Genomic DNA, 17,140 nt, shown 5'->3' with positions numbered 1-17,140 from the left:
ATTTCCCTCGAAAGTCGCCACGTCGTTCAGGGTCCGTTGTTCAAAATGGGTGAGGAGAGTGAGAGCCGAGTTCTCTGACAGGCTCAGAGGAATAGCAATATTGGTAGCAAGCACGGTAAAATTGGTTTTTGATGAAGGCATTCTTAAGGGCGCGGTCCGTTCGTATCAGCGGCCCGAGATGTATATGTAGACCGTCTAGAGGAGGGTCTTCTTAAGAACCGGTGATAGCACCTTGACCGTAGCGAGGAGATGACGAACCATTCCAGTGAGCGAGCGAGGGAGCGTCGCCGCGGAAGCAAAGGCGGAAGTTGCGCGTGTTTGTGCAATATGGCCGCAGCGCTCGGCATTCGCCGACGCGCCCGCCGTCGCGGCCCATGCCGCCCTCGTCCTCGGCGCACGCGCGCAACGTGGCACTCCACGCGGCGGGGTCGATCGTTAGGCGGGGAAGGACGCGGGGCAGAGCGCTTGTCCCGAACGCTCTTGGTCGTCGGCGTCGGTGCTGGCCCATCCTTCTCAACAACTTAATTACGATCTCGCACCCACCACTGGCATTACCGACGCGCTCTACTATGCTACGCGACCTCTACAAGCAGAGGGAACGGTTGAGAGCGCCGCAGCTGGCGGGGGAACATGGCGGGCGAGCTGGTCGTTGACGAAGGTGCGCCACTGTTTGCTTCTGTTTAGCGCGTTTGTTTAGTGTAATTTTGCACAGCTCTTGCGGAAAGTCGATACAGCCACCGCACAGTAGTATATATACGGGCGCCCCAGTCTCCCAATCCCCATCTTCTTCCCCTCCTTCCCTTCCCTTCCCTCCCAGGTGAGTGCTTGCATCCGGCGCTTGACTTGATTTGTACTGACATACTTTCTCAGTGGACGACGGCCTTCGACTTCAGCATTCCAGCGAGCGACATCCGGGGTTCAGGCCCACTGTTGCTAGAGGCGCCCTGGTCCGCACCTAACGGTGACTGATCAGCTGGGGAAAGCGCTGGCGTTGGTGAATCACCTGCTCCGCTCGGTCTCGCTTGCTGGACGACGGCCCCGGCGGCCTGCGACTTCGACTCCGACTCCGACATAGTCCGCGAGCGTCGTCCGGGTTCAGGACCACAGCGATCTGTCCTCCCCGGTCCGCATATCCTAGGGTGTGTTGGTCAGCCGGGATGAGCACTGCGCTGTGGAGTCAACCTGCTCGCGCGGACACCTCGTGAACTCGACGGCAACAACGACCGCGACGGCGACTTCGACCTCGACTTCGACTTCGGCGCCGTCCGCAAGCGTCGTCCGGGTTCAGGACCACAGCGATAATGTCCTCCCCGGTCCGCATATCCTAGGGTGTGTTGGTCAGCCGGGATGAGCACTGCGCTGTGGAGTCACCCTGCTCGCGCGGACACCTTGCGGACCCGCCCTCGACCTCGACGCGGCCGACTTCGACGCACCCCTCGGCCCTCTCCCTTTCCCCTACCGGCACGGTGGCTCAGTCGGGAGCCCTTGCGCGTTCGAATCGCGGCCCTGCCCTCTCGTCTCAATCCATCTTTCATCCTTACTCTGGGGTTCGCCCGCCTCATATATATCCAACTACTTTCACCGGAGCGGCTGAGCTCGCCTGGGAATCCCTGCGCATCTACGTGAAGGTGGGCACCAGTTGAAGGATTCATTTCATAATCCATCGTCAACTGGCTCGTCGTGCGTGCGCATTGCTGAGTTACGCCGCGCGCTAGCCACCCGTTCTCTACAACGCGAAAGAGCCCACCTCAGATCAAACACCGGAGCTTTCCAGCGACTGCGAGTACGTAGCAGACGAGCAGAAGATGTCGCATTGAGCCGAGGAAGTACAGCGGTCCATCAAGTGACACTGCTATGAGCAGAATTGTCGGTCGTGCGACGAAAGTAGCGCACGTAAATTAGGTGTCGTCGTTGATTATATTTTCCGATGGCAGATACAGCTATGTCATGTATCAGGGTATCTCGATATGATACATGTGTGGATTGTGAAGAGGTAACGCGTAGGTAGGATTGTCGCGAGGGTTGAAGGAAAGCGCAGAGACAGTAGAGTCGGAACGTAGGACAGTAAAGATCGGAGCGCAGGGACGAAAAAGACGAATAGAATACCGCGACAGCGCATAGTTGGCCAGCTCGATATTGAGGAGATGTCGCGGAGAGAAGAGTGCCTGGTTGAAGAGTTCCAGGAGACGTAGACTTGAGTCGCGACAGAAGCTAATAATGGCGAAAGAAACCTAAGCGCGCGCAGTCTCTGATGCGACCCTAGCAAACCACTGCTCAGGAGGAAGACATGAGTGCTGCAGGCAGTCTAGACGCTGAGCAGGCGACGTACACGCTTGATGATCGAGCGGAGTTTGCTTGGCTGATTGACATCTACCAGGGGGTTTCCAAACGGAAGGGGTGCCAACCACTTGTGGACGTGCCCCGGATTGATTGGCCCATGACTGCAGCTAGGGTTATACGGTCGTGCGGATGTAAGATAATCATGCCAGCTCACCACATCCGCTCGTGACATGTCAGGCCACGCGAGTTGTAGGGGACATGGTAGCAATGTTGCACCCCTGGGGCACTCAGGCATATCGTACAGTATGCGAGCCTGGGTATCCGCAAGATCGGTGACACCAAGAGAAGGCCAGGATGTCTAGCTTGCGACGTCAGCTGGTGTGATTACAAGGACAGGGACAAGCAGCCCACTTCTCTTGATAGTGGTGAGTGAGCGACCCTACTGTAACCGTATTCAGAGCGAACCACTTTCTCTTCGATATGCGAGCTGGAAGGGCATTCAGGGCATGGCGAAAGTTAGTCGGGTCGGGGCAGCAGTCTGGGCAGATGACCCTGTCGAGCTCGTCGGGCCTGAATCCACGCGGAGAGGCAGACAGAATGCAGGAGGCTATGAGTCCCAGTTCTCGCAGCATTGATGGCAAGACCAACGTCCAGGCTGACCGGCGGCGCGACACGTCAGTCTGGATGTATCAAGCTATCCGCACTGTACTCACAGGCATAGTCGATGACCTCGACGTCTCTCCGGAATGCATCGAAGAGCGCTCGGCCAGTAGGGGTGCGCATGATCTGTGCGAATGTGACCTTGACCTCGAGCTCTTTAAAAGGCTCCTCAGAGAGAAACGTTCGAATCCTGAAGGCGCGTGAGTAAAATGCGATGATGCCGGTTCTGCGCGTACTTTGAAGCGTTTTGCTCATCTGCTTTAATCCAATTCTGGGTGTATAGGAGGGCCCAGTCGGGTGGAGCATCGATCAAGAGGTCTAGCTGCAAGGGTTGCGAAGAGCGTAAGCAAGCGTATTCGTAGTATGCTGCATATAGCGTACCGCGCCGGTGAAAAGATAGGCTGCCCATGCTCGCTCAGAGTCGACCGGCCCATGATCTTTCAAGGTTCCAGGCGGCGCGGGCGCACCCAGATACATCCTCGCGTCGGCCCAAATGTCAGCTCTGTCGTCCAAGATGGTCTGGAACGTCGAGCAAGTTTGGCTCAAGGCGAGGAGATCCTTGGGGCTACACTGTCGAAGAACCTATAGAGAAGATATTGAAGAGCACAGAAAGGCGAGCAGCTTGCAAGCACTCACCTGAACCTGCAGTTCGAGAGGTAGGTTGGTGGGTTTGAGGCCCGATCGACGTTGCTGCTGTTGGGGATCCGATGGCATAAGGGCCCACTGTATGCGCGAGTGGTCGGTGAAGGTAGCATAGTTCATGGCGAGGAGGTATAAGAATTTGAATGGCGCGCACGGCAAGGAATGATGAACGCTGTGGGAGAGGTGGCGCGGGGCGTGACCGTGATTTCAGTCACATCCTCCTAGTTGATCTCCACAGGCATAGGCATGCTTTCGACCAACGCCGTATAAAGCTCCACATAGATATTGCGCATGTATCTGAGTTTAATACATCTCTGCACCACCGGTTGCAGAAATCGTCTGCGCTGTAACCCACCTCGCACTTTCGCCGGCCAGCCACACCACGATTGGCGCAACATCCCCCATCGTCCCGAGCCTTTGCTGCATCGCCGTACGCCGCTTCTGCTCCTCCACATAAGCATCCGGTATCATCTCGAACATCTCGGTGCCCACGATCGGTCCCGGCGAGACGACGTTCACCGAGTGCCCCAACGCGCCTAGCTCAGCCGCGCAGGCGCGAGAGAAGCCCTCCAGCGCGGCCTTGCTCGCAGCGTAGAGGCCGTAGTACGCGGCCCCGCGCCTCGCGGCCATGGACGAGATGTTGATGATGCGCCCCGGAGCGCGCAGGACGGGGACGACGGCCTTCGTCAGAAGGATTACCGCGCGGACGTTGATGTCGAAGACATTCTCGTAGTCTGCGATAGTTGTCTCCGAAATCGGCCGTACAAGCTCGGTCCCAGCATTGTTAACGAGCACGTCGATAGCGTCGGTGTTGAAGGCCGCGAGCGTAGCTTTGACGAGTTCGGCGGGGGCCTCAGGATCGCGGAGGTCGGCGCGGACGGCGACTGCTTGGGCGCCATTGTTAAGTTCGTTTATGCGAGTAGCGAGGCTATGGGCGCGGGTCGTGCTGGTCTCAGAGACGTATGTGATCATGATCTGTAGGTATTGTGTGAGTCTGCGTCGCTGGCTACACCGCAAGCGAATGATATCCTACCTTGGCGCCATGCTTGCCGAATTCGTATGCGATCTCCTCCCCAATGCCTCTTGATGACCCAGTGACGATAACGACCTTACCATGGAGCCCCGACGCAGTTGATATGGTGGTGGTCATGGCGCAACGTGAGGTAAGGTGTCTGATCCAGTGAAGATCACAACGATCCCCTCCGCTTTATATGGACGCAAGGCTCACATCAACCCGGCGTCAGGATGACTGCAACTGCTCGCGATGATAAGACTTCCTCTTCACAGGGCGCAATGATGCAACGAACCGAGGAGGGGAGAAAGCCCGTACGCGTGATGTCGATCTGCAACAGTGTACCGCGTCTTGAAACCGTAAGCTGAGCATGACCAACGCTTCCTAAGACGACTTCGCAGATGTCGAAGCGCTTGCATGTCCTGCAGAGGCGCGGTCCTACTCACTTCGAGAGACCGGGTTCGATAAGCTCGAGATCGATCTGCGTGTGCAGCTGCAGCGAGGCCACGAGGGAAGACTATAAATGCGACTTAGAAACACCTATCAGCGATAGAACTGAGAAGACGCGTAAACTCACCTCCAGAATCTATCGCTATCAGCGGTGTGCACCGAGTCGGCAGGACTCAGTTAAACTGCAGGTCCGACGAAAAAGACCTCCACTCACCAAAACAAACCTCCATACACAATGTTGACTTCTGAACACGAAACAAGGTCTTCCAAAAGCATCGCCTCAGCGTATAGCATTCAGGCGACGTATTCATGGAAGAACACCCTGTGTACAGAGAAGGCGAAGGTGAAGTAGACGACCCCTAGCCTCTTCAGGTTCAAGTCAGGCCACCACAACCCGCACACCATGCCCAAGCCTAAGTCAAATCCATCATCGCCCATCGCCAAGCGACATCAACCCGACCGCGCTGCCAATCCGACACCGCCCACCCTCCATCATGCTGAACCCCTCTTCGCTAGAAGCAAGGAAGGTGTCGGGGAGGACAATCTCCTCAGCGGAGTCGGGGAAGACCGCATTCAAACCAGCGCGATCTTCAGCGTGCGAGGGCTCGACTTCGACAGAAGTCATGTAGGGCGGGTTGACGAACGCGATATTTGGCTGGGAAGGTCGTCTCAGCAAGTCGCGGTCAGCGTTTGAGACGGATGGGTCGCGGACGAAGAACTGAGAAGGGATAGTCAGCATATAGGGGAGCGCCGAGATGAAGAGGGATACGCACAGCAACATCCTTTCCCGAGGGGATATAGGCACCCTCTTCAAGCGCAAGCGTCCCTCGAGATGGGTCACTCGACATGATGGTGTGCATTTGCGTTACCTGAATGCATGCAATCAGCGACTATTTAGAGCGCAAGCCAGGACTGCGTACCGTTCCATCTCGTACAACACCAAGTGCGAAGCCCTGGTCCTCGACTAGCGACATCGCAGGTTCAGCACCAGCCTTCCGAGCTGTGCGGAGGAAATGATGGGTCGGTTTCTCGCCAGAAAGGCCGGTAATGAGGTTGCCTTGCGCTCTACACGGCTAGTCAATAGTCAAGCCAAACACGAACAGCATAGCATACGCACTCAGTGACGCTGTACGTCTTCTCGTCGACGCGACGCATGCCCGAGAACGTCGGCTTCACTTCTGCTTGGGGCCATGTATCCAGCGCTACTCCCACGCAGCCGCGTTCCAGGATGCGCTTGTTGTAGAAGAGGGTGTGCGGGAGGCCTGTAAGAAAGGGTGTGGCGGATGTGTGAAGGTTGAGGAGCGATCGGGAGCGCGTGATGGCGTGCGGGACAGTGAGAGATGCTGAGAGAGTGATGAGGTGCTTGTTTGCGAGGTCTTCTAGTCTGAAGGGGAATGTGCATTTAGGTGGTGACAGTCGGCAGAGTATGATTCGGGACGTACCGAAGACCCTCGATCACCTCGCCAGGATCTTCCTTCTGCTTGTCGCCAAAAGCATGCCATCTACCGACGCGTACGCGCCCATCATCATCGTATTCAACGCGGAATGCGCGTGCAGATGCCGAAGGGAACACCGCAAGTGCGCAGGACAGCAAGGAGTCTCCTTCGTTCCCTAGATGCACACTTCTTGGCCTTGCGATAGGAGGTGGCGCTGTGATGCACCCGACCACATTCGCCCGAGCCGTCCAGCCCTGCACTTCGCTGACCAGATCGTTTAGCACCGCCCCATGCTCCCGTGCGAGATCGGTGTTGTCGGGGGAGATTCCGAGTACGAGGAGGATTGCAGGCCGATTTCGACTCTGTTCATGGTTGCTAGAGCCTAGATGCTGGGGTACGGTTCGTGTAAGGTAGTCTAAGACATGGGCTGGGTTGCGTGACCGGGTGATGAACGTACTGATAGACGGGAGAAGGGACATGGCGTGGAGTGCACGCGAGGAACAAGGGAGGGAGCGTGAGAATCGGAGACATCACGTGTGCGTTCAGTTGTGAACCCACAAAGGTCTTCCACAGACCGACCTCGCCAATGACGCCGCTCGGGCAGGCAGGCAGCAGAAACGCAGCCTATCGGCCGCTGCTACGCCTCAAACGTAGCTTCAAAGTGGGATATCTACACGCAATCATGCCCGCGGCAAGCCGTAATTTCGGTCGGTCAACCTGAACTGCTGTAGGCTCCAGAGTTTCCAGCGCCAAGCAGTCTGTATCCTTGCTCCAGAGTCCACAAAGAGAGAAGACTACTGAGAAGGTGGGCATAGGTGTGTAGACGTTAACAAGCAAACCGAGAGCCGTCGGATGGTAAGCGACATGCAGACAACAAGGCGGAGTTCGTAAGCGAAGGAATATGTGGCAGAGGTAGCAGCGTCCGGTGAGAAGACAGTATGTCAGCCGAGCTGCGGACATGGTCGTGTCAGCACCGAGAAAGGGACGCTATGCCCATCGATGTCGGAGGCAGCCGGAATGGCTGACATCTCCAATCTATGGACAATCTTCCCCTGCCAACTCCAAATGCTAGCATTTGAAGGGAGCTTTGTGATGAGGTCGTGTTCGGTACGACGAGTAAGGGTGTCGATACTGCTCTGCAGTTCCGAGGCTTGGGAGCGCGCCAGAAGATCGGTGAATTGTAGACGTTGAGAGTGGACACTAGGGTGGGACGAGCACCTGTTCGGCTGCCGTAAGTAATGTACCCGAGTCTGAAAGAAGCTCATAATAAAGAGGGCGCCCAGTAAACCTGATGAAGTGGCCACAGTTGACGTCGCGATGACAATATGGCCAGAATCAGGTCGAACGTTTGCAGAGGTTCTCTCCTTGACCATGTCATGCGCGATGAAGCCTTTGCGTCTACGTCGTATACGTTTTCCTTCATCAGGGCAGAGTGAGCAACATCGAAGAGACAAATACAAGGATAACGAGATGAACACGAGTGGCGAGTTGATGGCGAGTGGCAGGCGCGCGATTCGGGGTGCGGACCGGCAACGGCCGAATGCCCACGTGTAGAGTGTTTCGATGATGCACAACCAAACAAGGCTCTATGTATCCACGCCCCAGTGTTGACCGGGAAGAGTCGAGCGGGTTGCCGACGCCGTCGCACGGAGGCACAGTCCAGGCAGGCAACGAGTACGACATGCCAGTCCTTACAAGAGAAAGGACTCCCCCGACGCCTCAGGACCAACCGCGACCGCGCCAGAACCAGCCCGCTGCCCGCCAGCGCCCTCTCAGCATGCCCCCGCAGTCGGCCGCGGCGGCGGCGGAGGCCTCACCGGCACGACACGAATCCCGCAGGGAGCGCAGGGAGGAGCGTCACGAACGACACGAACGAGAACGCGACAGGGACCGCGACCGCGAACGACAGCGCACCAAGATCGTCGGCGACTATACCCTCGGAAAGACCCTCGGCGCAGGCTCGATGGGCAAGGTCAAGCTCGCGACGCACAATCAGACGGGAGAGAGGGTGCGGCCACCGATGCTGACGTCGGCTCTGGGGACGCTGACACCCTCCGCAGCTCGCGATCAAAATTCTGCCCCGCGCGCAGGTATCAGCATCCGCGGAAGGTTCGAAAAAGGACAAGGACGCGAGCAAGGTGAGCGACACGATGAGCGCGGTGTCCTCAGCTGACGTTCCAAGGAAATTCGCACTCTCCGCGAAGCCGGGCTCTCGCTACTTCTTCACCATCCGTATGTCTGCGGCATGCGCGAACTCATTGTCCATGCACATCATTACTACATGGTCTTCGAGTACGTCAATGGTGGCCAGATGCTCGACTACATCATCTCCCATGGCCGTCTGCGTGAGCGCGTCGCCCGCAAGTTCGCCCGCCAGATCGCCTCCGCCCTGGACTACTGTCACAAGAACAACGTCGTCCACCGCGACCTCAAGATCGAAAATATCCTCATCTCTACCTCGGGAAACATCAAGATCATTGACTTTGGTCTCTCCAACCTTTACGACCCCACTGCTCACCTCGACACCTTCTGCGGCTCCCTCTATTTCGCCGCACCCGAACTGCTCAATGCCCGCGTTTACACTGGCCCGGAGGTTGACGTCTGGTCATTCGGCGTTGTACTCTACGTGCTTGTCTGTGGAAAGGTGCCCTTTGACGACCAGTCGATGCCCGCTTTACATGCGAAGATCAAGCGTGGTCTCGTAGAGTACCCAATGTGGCTGTCAGCTGGTGGGGCGCTCGCCATACTTCTCCCCCATTCACTGACGCCCTACAGAATGCAAACACTTGCTATCGCGCATGTTGGTCACCAATCCCCAAGCCCGTGCGCCGCTCTCTGAAGTCATCAATCACCCCTGGATGGTGCGTGAACAACAGCTATCTTTCTCATGACTAACGGGCAATTAGATACGCGGCTTTTCTGGCCCACCCGAGCCGCACCTTGTACACCGCGAACCATTGCGCGCTGCCGATCTCGAGCGCGCTGTCATTCACAGTATGGTCGAGTGCCAGGTTGTCAGCGGCATGGGTCTTGAGGGCGACGGCAAGTCTGGTGCGTAGGCAGTCTGAGAGTAGTGCCTCTTTTTCTCCATTCTGATATGGATCATCCAGTACCTACGTCCGACGAGCGTCATACTGGTCCCGATGACCCTCCGGCAACACCTGCGAAGCCTACCAACGACGAGGAGAAGAGACGGCGCGCTGAGGATGAGCTCGAACGACGTCTGCGCGAAATTCTCGAGAGCGAGAGCTACGCCCGCGCAGTGCGACACTGGCAAAATAAGCGGTCAGGTGAGCTGTCGGACAAGCTGGAATATCGCGGCGCCTCCAACCGTCAGATCATACTTTCACGTTGTCGCGAGGCAGCTCGTGCTAATGGATGACTACAGGTAAACGGGATGCGCTCGCAGTCAGCAGCTCCAGTTTGATCAGTGAGCATACCTCTTTCAATGCACTTTTAGCCGTACTAAGTGACATTAGCGCCTGCGTCACCATCAAGTACGTCCCTCGACTCCAAGGACACGCCACGCAAGGCCAGCAGGCGGTTCTCCGGCTTTGACTTTTATCGCAAGAAGTTCTTTGGTGCGACACCAGGGAACGGTGTGGAGGCGGATGCGAACGGCGGTCAGTATTATTCGCGCAGAAAGACGACCGTGAACTAAGCGACTGTCAGTAGGCATTTCATCCTCGTCTCTGCTCGGTGGACGCGAACCCCCGGACCCGACATACGGCTATCACCCGCTTATCTCTATGTACTTCCTCGCTCGGGAGAAGCTAGAGCGCGAGCGCGTCTACGGGCCGGGCTACTTCGCCAGCAGCGCGCTCAGTCTGGCGCCAGAGGCTGCTCTCAACGGCGCTTCTGCAGCCGCTACCAACGGAAACACCCCCGCGCCTGTCAATGGTGCCGCGGAGGTGGGCGAGGTCAGCGCAGGACGGCTCTCGGCGCCTCCTGCGGCCGAGGTTAAGGAGCACAAGGAGCGCGAGGCTGCACCTGCGCCACCTGCAAAGGCCGACTACAGTATGCCTCTGCCGCGTTTACCTGCACCAGCGCCGGGCCACTATTCGGGCATGAGCTACGACAACGGTGCTCAGCCGAGCCCGACGAGTGCAACGTTCCACCCTGTGCCGCGTGCCCGCGATCCGGGTTTGCCACCTCTGAACCCGGTTGCGAAGGATTCGCCAGCATCACCTCGGCCTTTGGAGAAGCGTGAGTCAATTCTGTCCTCCTCGCAAGGCATGGAAACTGACCACTTTCATCAGTGCCCGCGACTCCAGACCGGGCTAAGACCATTGGCGGTGACAAAGCCAAGACGGTCGCCGAACAACGTGTCAAGTCCGTGCGTGCACCCCCTGCGTCTACGCACAGGCGGAGTCACAGTCTCAGCCAAAGGCCAACCGTTCTTCGCGGATGGGGCAGCGTCTTCGGTGGCGATCGCGGCGACGAGCACGGCATGCCCGCCATCCCTGAGCCGCCGCGCACCGCAGGACCAGCCATCTCGACGTTCTCCGAAGCTGCTGAGAAGCAGGATGGCGAGAAGGAGAACGTCAGCGAGATGGGTGTGCGCCAGCGGGAGCAGGAACGCCGCGACCAGCCCGAGCATGGCGCACTCGGCACGGGTGCGACGTTGGTGCGCAGGTTTGGTAGCATCCTGTACCGCGGCGATGACAGGAAACCTGGCGACAAGCCCACGAAACGCGGCACAATCCTTGGCGGTCTGCATCTCTCGCCCAAGAGCACGCGGGAGGAGCGCGTCGATGAGAAGAATGGCGAGGGCAGTGAGGGCGATCAGACGCCCACCGCTGACACGCGCTCGCATACCCCTGCTTTCGAGCCGCCACCGCGCCCGGCGAGCGCTGCGCCACCATCGTCACCGTCACCTGCGCCGAAGTCGCCGACTGTAGGTCATCGGCGGGCTGCGACCTTGCTCGACTCAAGGAGACATGAGCGCAGGAGTTCGACCGGCGGTGCCCTCCTTGCGAGCGTGTCCACGGGTGGTACTTTCGGCCGGAGACCCAGGCGGCCGTCCACAGGACAGCAGGCTGGCCGTCCGTCGACATCCTCGGTCAAGCGCCCTGTCGACCAGCTCTTTGAGCACGAAGAAGAGACGGGTGAGCCGAAGGATGATGATGGTGCACATACCGACGTAACCAGCGCTGGTGAGGAGGATGAGCGGTCCGAGCGCGAGGCAAAGCCGGTGTTCTTGAAGGGCCTCTTCAGGTGCGTAATGGGTCTTCTAAGGAGAGATAGGCAATACTGACTGAGTATAACAGTGTGGCTACGACATCCACGAAGCCGCCCGCGGTCATTAAGGCGGACATCCGTCGGGTGCTCGAGCGCATGCAAGTGCAGTACCGCGAGACTAAGACCGGCTTCGAATGCTTGCACATGCCCAGTATCGATCTCGCGAGCGTCGACCCCGCTGCTCACGCGCGGGAGACGTCTGACAGCACCCGCCGATCGGACACCCCCGACGCGCACGCCACACCGAGGCAGTCGATCGTCAAGAAGGCCAGCAAGTTGTCCTTCGTCCGTCGTGGGGAGAAGGGCAAGGAGCGCGAGCGGGAATCACTACGCGACCACGACTCGATCAAAGAGCGTCCGTCTGGCGAGCAGAAGCAAGAGGGTCGGGCGTCGAATGCTACGAACCTCGGGCCTACGCCAAGCAGTGGCTCGTCCAGTTTCTTCGGCGCCAGCACGGCGTTCAGCGGCAGCAACACGGGCGTATCGACGACTGGAACGGGTACGTATACATGGTTTGGCATGTTGACCATGTCGCTGATCATACTTCCAGCTACCGAGACTGCTCAACCCACGCACCCGTCTGATGGTCTGACTGTCGACACGGCTGCGTCTCAGCGGTCACATTCGCCGCGCGGCAAGGTCCTTCCGCCAATACCGCGCGACTTCGCGACGCGGGCGGAGAGCACGCGCACGACGTCGCCCATGCCGCCCCAAAGCCCCTTCCCTACGGGCGGGCTGGACAAGGATATGTTCGACAGCATGGGCAGCAACACGTTGAGCGTTCGCTTCGAGATCACCATCGTTAAGGTAAGTCCATGTCGCTTCTCTCGCCGACAACAACGACTAACGAGTGCCTCCTGCAGGTGCCGTGGTTGCCTCTGCACGGGATCCAGTTCCGTCGGATCGGCGGCGATGGCTGGCAGTACCAGATGCTCGCGCGGCGTGTGCTGACGGAGCTCAAGTTGTGACCGCGCGAGCGGGCGGGCTCGCGTATTGCGATACTTCCTACATATATATCAACCCCAAGCACGATTCGGGCTGTTCGCACATAGCATACCTATATACAGCGACTTGCTGCTTTCCGACGACCTCCCTCGTCGTCGCGTCCGACGTGTACATATACGCTGCCCAGCGTCCGCCTTCGTTTCGCCCTACGCTACGTTGACCCTCTCTTGCGTTTTCTCACCTCTTCTCTCACCCTCTCTCACTCTTCTCTACTTCACACTCTGATGCACTACTGAAGCTGAAGATTCTAGTGAACGTCTGACCGCCAGCGATGACTGGCCCTAGTTTAACGATGCCGGATGGCGGGTAGTTCTGGATACCACGGACTGATGACGGGCGATGCGCGCCTTATGTATCTTATTATCGTACGCTGATGATACTCTGCCTTAGGGTCAGTCATGCACCTGGCACGGTGCCGCTCAATGTAAAGGGTTAGGCAGATAATTCTTCATATGCCAAGTCCACCTATAGTTATAGATTCATCCGAACTTAGACCTGACCTGGACATTGTTCATTTTCCGAGGGTCTCGAAAGTCTGCCCATCATTCCCAGTCAATCTTTCATCGTTCTACAGCTCTACCTATCGCCCAATTTTTGGCAATATGCCACAAAAGCTGTCGATACGCTCCGCAAATGCTTGAGCTAGCCGCCGATGACCAAATTGGGAAGTCCTTGTTTTGCGTCCTGCCTTCATCGCGGTTCGTCGGCTGCCTTTGGAACCAAAAGCCTCTTTCCGTCGATCGTATCCATTATGTCGACTACTTCAAAGCAGAACTGCGATGCCCTCAAGCAGCTTCCCAAGCCGATACCAGGAATGACCTCAGTTGTCGAATGCCCTCATGTTCTGTCGTCCTCCGCGTCTCCGATCTCGGGCAGTATCGTCACCTCTGCTCAGTCCGCTCATATCCACGGTCCCGCCCGATCCAGCGCTGCCAAGGCGTTCGAGGACAGCTTGAGTAGCAACGCCGCCTCTATCGATCGACCCGAATCCATCGAACCTTCGACCAAGGAGCGCCCACACAAGATCGCCATCGCACGCGTCGCGTCAGAACATCAGGCTGCAAAGACATCTGCGGTAACACCTCTGGTCTCCGAGGATGCGAAGGCTTCAGCGCCCGCTATACAGTCTCTGTCCAGGCTGCCGCCTTCCTCCTCTTCGTCGTCACACGCGCCCGCCGCATCGGAATCTCTACGGCCCTCCCCGCCTTCGACCTCGGCTCTCTCACACGTGTCTTCTGCATCTACTCGCTCCTCTAATTCTTCAATGACTCGTGCCGCCGACCCCATTCGCTGGCTCCCCATATGCATCAACCTCACGATATTCCTAGTCGCCTTTTTCGCCACCCATTATGCCCTGCATTCGATATCACAACCTCGGCCTCAGCCTACGCAGACAATAACAGCTGCGGGGCCAGTGGCGCAAGGTCAGCCAGCTGCATCGGGGCCAGCTCCAGCTCCCACGACGTGGCATGCTCAACGACCTGCAGGAGGAAAAGCTGCGGCGCCTGTAGTGGGCCAGGCTCAGTCAGCGAAGGGCCAGCTACTGACTCGCAAGACCGCAGTCGGCGTGGTCTCTGTAGGCCCGGATGGACGCGCACGCCGCCGGATCCGCTTCGTTCGTCCGCCAGAAGCGTTGTCGAAGGTCGCGAGGAAGCGGGCGGTCATGTAGGTCCGGCCCGTAGAAGATACAGGTGTCGGTGAACTAGAAGAAGGGTGGGCTCGGATGGATTGCAAGGATTCCCAACTGTACTGTGGCACTCATTCTCTTTTCGCATGCGTATGGACCTACTGTTCGACTTTTGGTTCCTTGCTGTGATAGGTAGTCTTCTTGAAAAGGTGATAACGTAGAATATAATATGAGCGGACCACAATTCCGTTCACCCACGGTTAGGATTTGGCGCCAGGAGAACCCGCCCGACCCCCTCTCCCACTTACCAACCCTCCTTGGTCCTCCCCTCAATTATATCTACGTGAGACAGCAGCCCGCGCTAGCGCTCGACGGATTACCCGCGAGATGCGAAGAGACCATCGAGAACTCGGAGGCCGATATGCGACGCCAGCTGTCCACGGCGAAGAGCAATGGAAGCCCGGTCAAGCGAGTGCGTGTGAGAGTTAAGATTCGCTCATGGTAGTCTCTGTGGGGCATCCAAATTACATTACGGTCAGACTAGCAATTGAGTTTCATACTATACGCCTAGAGACAGGTCGTTCTCGATATATCAGAGGGATAGAATATTGTCACATTATAAAACAGCTCGCTGGCTTTCTAGCCGCGGCCTGCGCAGCGCGGTCTTGCTCCACTGCCTCTCCAACGACTTTCACAGTCGTATTTACAAAGTGCTTCAGCATGGACGCGGAAAGTCCGGCTAAAGAGCTCAGCGCCGCCTCACGCTCCTCTTCCGATTTGTTGAGGACGTCGACGTAGCTCAAGGTATATCTGAGCATCTTTGCCACTATTTTACCCGCGTCAGCACCATAAACCACGAGGAGCGACGACGTCGCACTCACTCTCTTCTTCCTTCTCGATACCTTCTGAGCATGGCTGATGTGCAGCTATGGCCGCCTCGACGAGGCGTAGGTATATCTTCTCGAGGGCCTTGTCCGTTGCTTCGGGACGCAGGCTGAGCATTAGGCCCAGGTAAGCGTGAAAGAGTGCAGCTTTGGCCTTTTCGCCGTCCTCAAGCACTGGCGCTCCTGGAAAGTTGAAGAGGATGGCGGGCATGTGAACATCGGATATGTACTCCCTCAGATCCTGCGAGAACATGATCTGGTCAATAAGCGGCGACCGCAACACAAACTATGACGACGCACACATCGAAACTTTGCCTCGTGTGCCATCTTGCGCTCGATGAAGGCCGTCAGGAGGGCGCGCTCGAGGATCAGAAAGGACGCTGTGAGACCAGATCTCCAGAACGTCTGGTTGAACCCTTCGGGCCCTTGCATGATGCTCATTAAGGCAGCCGAGTTTCGTGGCGGGGAGATGAGCAGGAAGAGGTCGACCGAGTGGGCAGCGTCGATGACCGCTGCAGCGACGGCGGGCTCGAGAGCGGGGGTGGCGTCACTTGACATTTGAACCTAGTCTGTGTGGTTTGATAGGGCGGCGACGTCTGCTGAGAGGTGCGCGAGAGGTGCGCGAGGGCCGATGGTTTTCAAGGATGAGTGCCGGTACGAAGATGTGAGCTGATAGACGCGCGTCTATATGGAGAGCTTAAGCGCTTGTAAGCGCTGGATCCAAAGACGCCCACACAAAGCGTGGCGCACACATGTCCGTAACCTTCTTCTTCAATTGCGGCGCCTAGAGTAGTGATTTCGCGATGTTGACAAAGCACAGGATACGCAAAGATCCGGCAGGCGCAGATGGCGCTGGTTCCACCCGAGCTTGGGGTTAGATGCAGAGTGAGTCAATACATAGTAGAGTTGGGAGCACAGGTGAAGTTCAAGTTGCCGATCGCGATCAAAGACTAGGCGTGAGTTTGTGAAAGGGGAAAGGAGATGAGTGCTCGTTGTCGACATCGTTGGGCGGCAGCGACTGCAGGTTTTGATGTCAGTGGCGAGATAGAGGACACAGGATCGGCGACATACCTGTGAGGTGGTGTTCGAGGCGGCCCAAGTCGTCCGCCCGCGTCGGATTTTCATTTCTTGACCAAAACCGGTGTTTAGAAAGGTCCGTACAGGCAGCGATTTGAAGCGAAGGGGTGCCTAGGATATCGTGACGGTCCGAGGAAGAGAGGGAGCAGGACGAGATGATCAGAACGTCGCCGCATCAAGCACCTCCAAACAAATGCCTTCTATGTTCCGCTTCCATCATCTTCTCAGCTCGCCTTCCCCTCTATATAATCCCAGTCTCCCCTCCCGAATACATCCCCTTACCATTGTACCATCTCTATGCAGAGCAGTTCAAGAAGTGGGTATAAGCCGAAGGCTATCGACCGAAAGTTCCTTCAACGCATCCCCTTCATCGGCAGCGACATGAACGACGGACGATTTCGACGAGGACAAGGGGACGACGAACGACTTGGACTAGACAGCGGTAGCGAACGACCTTGACTGGGCAGCGGCGGCGGACAACTTTGACGGGCGGCGAACGACCTCGATCACGGCTGCGACTTCGACTGACGACCCACAGGGCCTGCGAGTTGCAATCGTCGAGGCCGCGATACCGAAAAGGTCGAACACATTGGCTGGCGGCGTGCGCTCCTCAGCGCGGAGGTGCGTGCTTCCCATGTCTTCCATCGCGCCTTGTATGCTCACCGTCGACACCACAGGTCCTATCCATCCCCCCTCATCGTCGCCGACGGACGACGGATGACGGATGACGCACGACTGCGACCGGGGCGGCGACGTCGGCTGCAGGGCCTGTACGTTGCAATTCGTCGAGGCCGAGATCCCCAACAGGCAGGATGCAATACGCGGG

General features: G+C 57.7%; 9 protein-coding genes across 9 annotated transcripts; 3 read left to right on the top strand and 6 right to left on the bottom strand.

Annotated features, from left to right (window-relative positions):
- Nucleotides 1-439: 439 nt before the first annotated feature.
- SCHCODRAFT_02629245 (uncharacterized protein) lies at nt 440-1,228 on the bottom strand. The gene is made up of 4 exons (XM_050345519.1): nt 871-1,228; nt 713-817; nt 685-691; nt 440-650 (listed from the first exon to the last, which is right to left on the bottom strand). The coding sequence occupies exons 1-4, from the start codon at nt 1,071-1,073 to the stop codon at nt 573-575; spliced, it is 393 nt and encodes a 130-aa protein (XP_050199668.1). The 5' UTR covers nt 1,074-1,228; the 3' UTR covers nt 440-572.
- Nucleotides 1,229-1,328: 100 nt separating this feature from the next.
- SCHCODRAFT_02629242 (uncharacterized protein) lies at nt 1,329-1,643 on the top strand (the record flags this gene model as incomplete). Its single annotated transcript, XM_050345518.1, has 2 exons — nt 1,329-1,547; nt 1,596-1,643. Coding segments are annotated over 2 exons (267 nt in total), but the record flags the coding sequence as incomplete, so codon positions are not given.
- A 118-nt stretch (nt 1,644-1,761) lies between these two features.
- Nucleotides 1,762-3,772, bottom strand: SCHCODRAFT_02749494 (uncharacterized protein). The gene is made up of 8 exons (XM_003031277.3): nt 3,577-3,772; nt 3,322-3,522; nt 3,177-3,262; nt 2,994-3,130; nt 2,692-2,935; nt 2,495-2,638; nt 2,330-2,441; nt 1,762-2,270 (listed from the first exon to the last, which is right to left on the bottom strand). Exons 1-8 carry the CDS (start codon nt 3,700-3,702, stop codon nt 2,232-2,234), a joined length of 1,089 nt encoding a protein of 362 aa, XP_003031323.1. The 5' UTR covers nt 3,703-3,772; the 3' UTR covers nt 1,762-2,231.
- A 71-nt stretch (nt 3,773-3,843) lies between these two features.
- SCHCODRAFT_02581288 (NAD(P)-binding protein) lies at nt 3,844-4,949 on the bottom strand. Its single transcript, XM_003031278.2, has 3 exons — nt 4,890-4,949; nt 4,616-4,837; nt 3,844-4,557 (listed from the first exon to the last, which is right to left on the bottom strand). Exons 2-3 carry the CDS (start codon nt 4,730-4,732, stop codon nt 3,886-3,888), a joined length of 789 nt encoding a protein of 262 aa, XP_003031324.1. The 5' UTR covers nt 4,733-4,837; nt 4,890-4,949; the 3' UTR covers nt 3,844-3,885.
- Nucleotides 4,950-5,338: 389 nt separating this feature from the next.
- Nucleotides 5,339-6,959, bottom strand: SCHCODRAFT_02702255 (uncharacterized protein; the record flags this gene model as incomplete). Its single annotated transcript, XM_003031279.2, has 6 exons — nt 5,339-5,457; nt 5,531-5,762; nt 5,818-5,913; nt 5,965-6,109; nt 6,162-6,428; nt 6,487-6,959. 6 exons carry the CDS (start codon nt 6,957-6,959, stop codon nt 5,339-5,341), a joined length of 1,332 nt encoding a protein of 443 aa, XP_003031325.1.
- Nucleotides 6,960-7,143: 184 nt separating this feature from the next.
- Nucleotides 7,144-7,892, bottom strand: SCHCODRAFT_02629233 (uncharacterized protein). Its single transcript, XM_050345517.1, has one exon. The coding sequence runs from the start codon at nt 7,851-7,853 to the stop codon at nt 7,422-7,424; it is 432 nt and encodes a 143-aa protein (XP_050199666.1). The 5' UTR covers nt 7,854-7,892; the 3' UTR covers nt 7,144-7,421.
- A 365-nt stretch (nt 7,893-8,257) lies between these two features.
- SCHCODRAFT_02702254 (Pkinase-domain-containing protein) lies at nt 8,258-12,689 on the top strand (the record flags this gene model as incomplete). The annotated part of the gene is made up of 13 exons (XM_050346955.1): nt 8,258-8,488; nt 8,541-8,618; nt 8,663-9,209; nt 9,256-9,341; nt 9,387-9,531; nt 9,591-9,812; nt 9,869-9,910; nt 9,960-10,103; nt 10,156-10,686; nt 10,740-11,697; nt 11,751-12,220; nt 12,272-12,528; nt 12,585-12,689. 13 exons carry the CDS (start codon nt 8,258-8,260, stop codon nt 12,687-12,689), a joined length of 3,816 nt encoding a protein of 1,271 aa, XP_050199665.1.
- A 731-nt stretch (nt 12,690-13,420) lies between these two features.
- Nucleotides 13,421-14,573, top strand: SCHCODRAFT_02629227 (uncharacterized protein). The gene has a single exon (XM_003030885.3). It carries the CDS (start codon nt 13,478-13,480, stop codon nt 14,393-14,395), a length of 918 nt encoding a protein of 305 aa, XP_003030931.1. The 5' UTR covers nt 13,421-13,477; the 3' UTR covers nt 14,396-14,573.
- A 391-nt stretch (nt 14,574-14,964) lies between these two features.
- Nucleotides 14,965-15,795, bottom strand: SCHCODRAFT_01096896 (uncharacterized protein; the record flags this gene model as incomplete). Its single annotated transcript, XM_003031280.1, has 3 exons — nt 14,965-15,179; nt 15,235-15,478; nt 15,538-15,795. 3 exons carry the CDS (start codon nt 15,793-15,795, stop codon nt 14,965-14,967), a joined length of 717 nt encoding a protein of 238 aa, XP_003031326.1.
- Between the last annotated feature and the right edge of the window lie 1,345 nt (nt 15,796-17,140).

The sequence above is a fragment of the Schizophyllum commune genome (genome assembly GCF_000143185.2).
Source record: "Schizophyllum commune H4-8 unplaced genomic scaffold SCHCOscaffold_7, whole genome shotgun sequence".
Taxonomy (NCBI): domain Eukaryota; kingdom Fungi; phylum Basidiomycota; class Agaricomycetes; order Agaricales; family Schizophyllaceae; genus Schizophyllum; species Schizophyllum commune.
The sequence above is the reverse complement of the archived record's forward strand: the minus strand, read 5'-3'. Positions and strand labels throughout refer to the sequence as shown.

What these genes read in the sequence shown, in the direction of transcription:
- SCHCODRAFT_02629245 (XM_050345519.1), bottom strand. Translation starts at nt 1,073, where the DNA reads ATGTCGGAGTCGGAGTCGAAGTCGCAGGCCGCCGGGGCCGTCGTCCAG. An exon ending in AAGTCGAAGGCCGTCGTCCA is followed by an intron (nt 818 to 870) that starts CTGAGAAAGTAT and finishes GCAAGCACTCAC; the next exon opens with CTGGGAGGGAAGGGAAGGGA.
- SCHCODRAFT_02749494 (XM_003031277.3), bottom strand. Translation starts at nt 3,702, where the DNA reads ATGAACTATGCTACCTTCACCGACCACTCGCGCATACAGTGGGCCCTT. An exon ending in CCTATCTTTTCACCGGCGCG is followed by an intron (nt 3,263 to 3,321) that starts GTACGCTATATG and finishes CAACCCTTGCAG; the next exon opens with CTAGACCTCTTGATCGATGC. An exon ending in TCCGCTCGATCATCAAGCGT is followed by an intron (nt 2,271 to 2,329) that starts GTACGTCGCCTG and finishes CCTCCTGAGCAG; the next exon opens with TGGTTTGCTAGGGTCGCATC.
- SCHCODRAFT_02581288 (XM_003031278.2), bottom strand. Translation starts at nt 4,732, where the DNA reads ATGACCACCACCATATCAACTGCGTCGGGGCTCCATGGTAAGGTCGTT. An exon ending in TCGGCAAGCATGGCGCCAAG is followed by an intron (nt 4,558 to 4,615) that starts GTAGGATATCAT and finishes CAATACCTACAG; the next exon opens with ATCATGATCACATACGTCTC.
- SCHCODRAFT_02629233 (XM_050345517.1), bottom strand. Translation starts at nt 7,853, where the DNA reads ATGGTCAAGGAGAGAACCTCTGCAAACGTTCGACCTGATTCTGGCCAT.
- SCHCODRAFT_02629227 (XM_003030885.3), top strand. Translation starts at nt 13,478, where the DNA reads ATGTCGACTACTTCAAAGCAGAACTGCGATGCCCTCAAGCAGCTTCCC.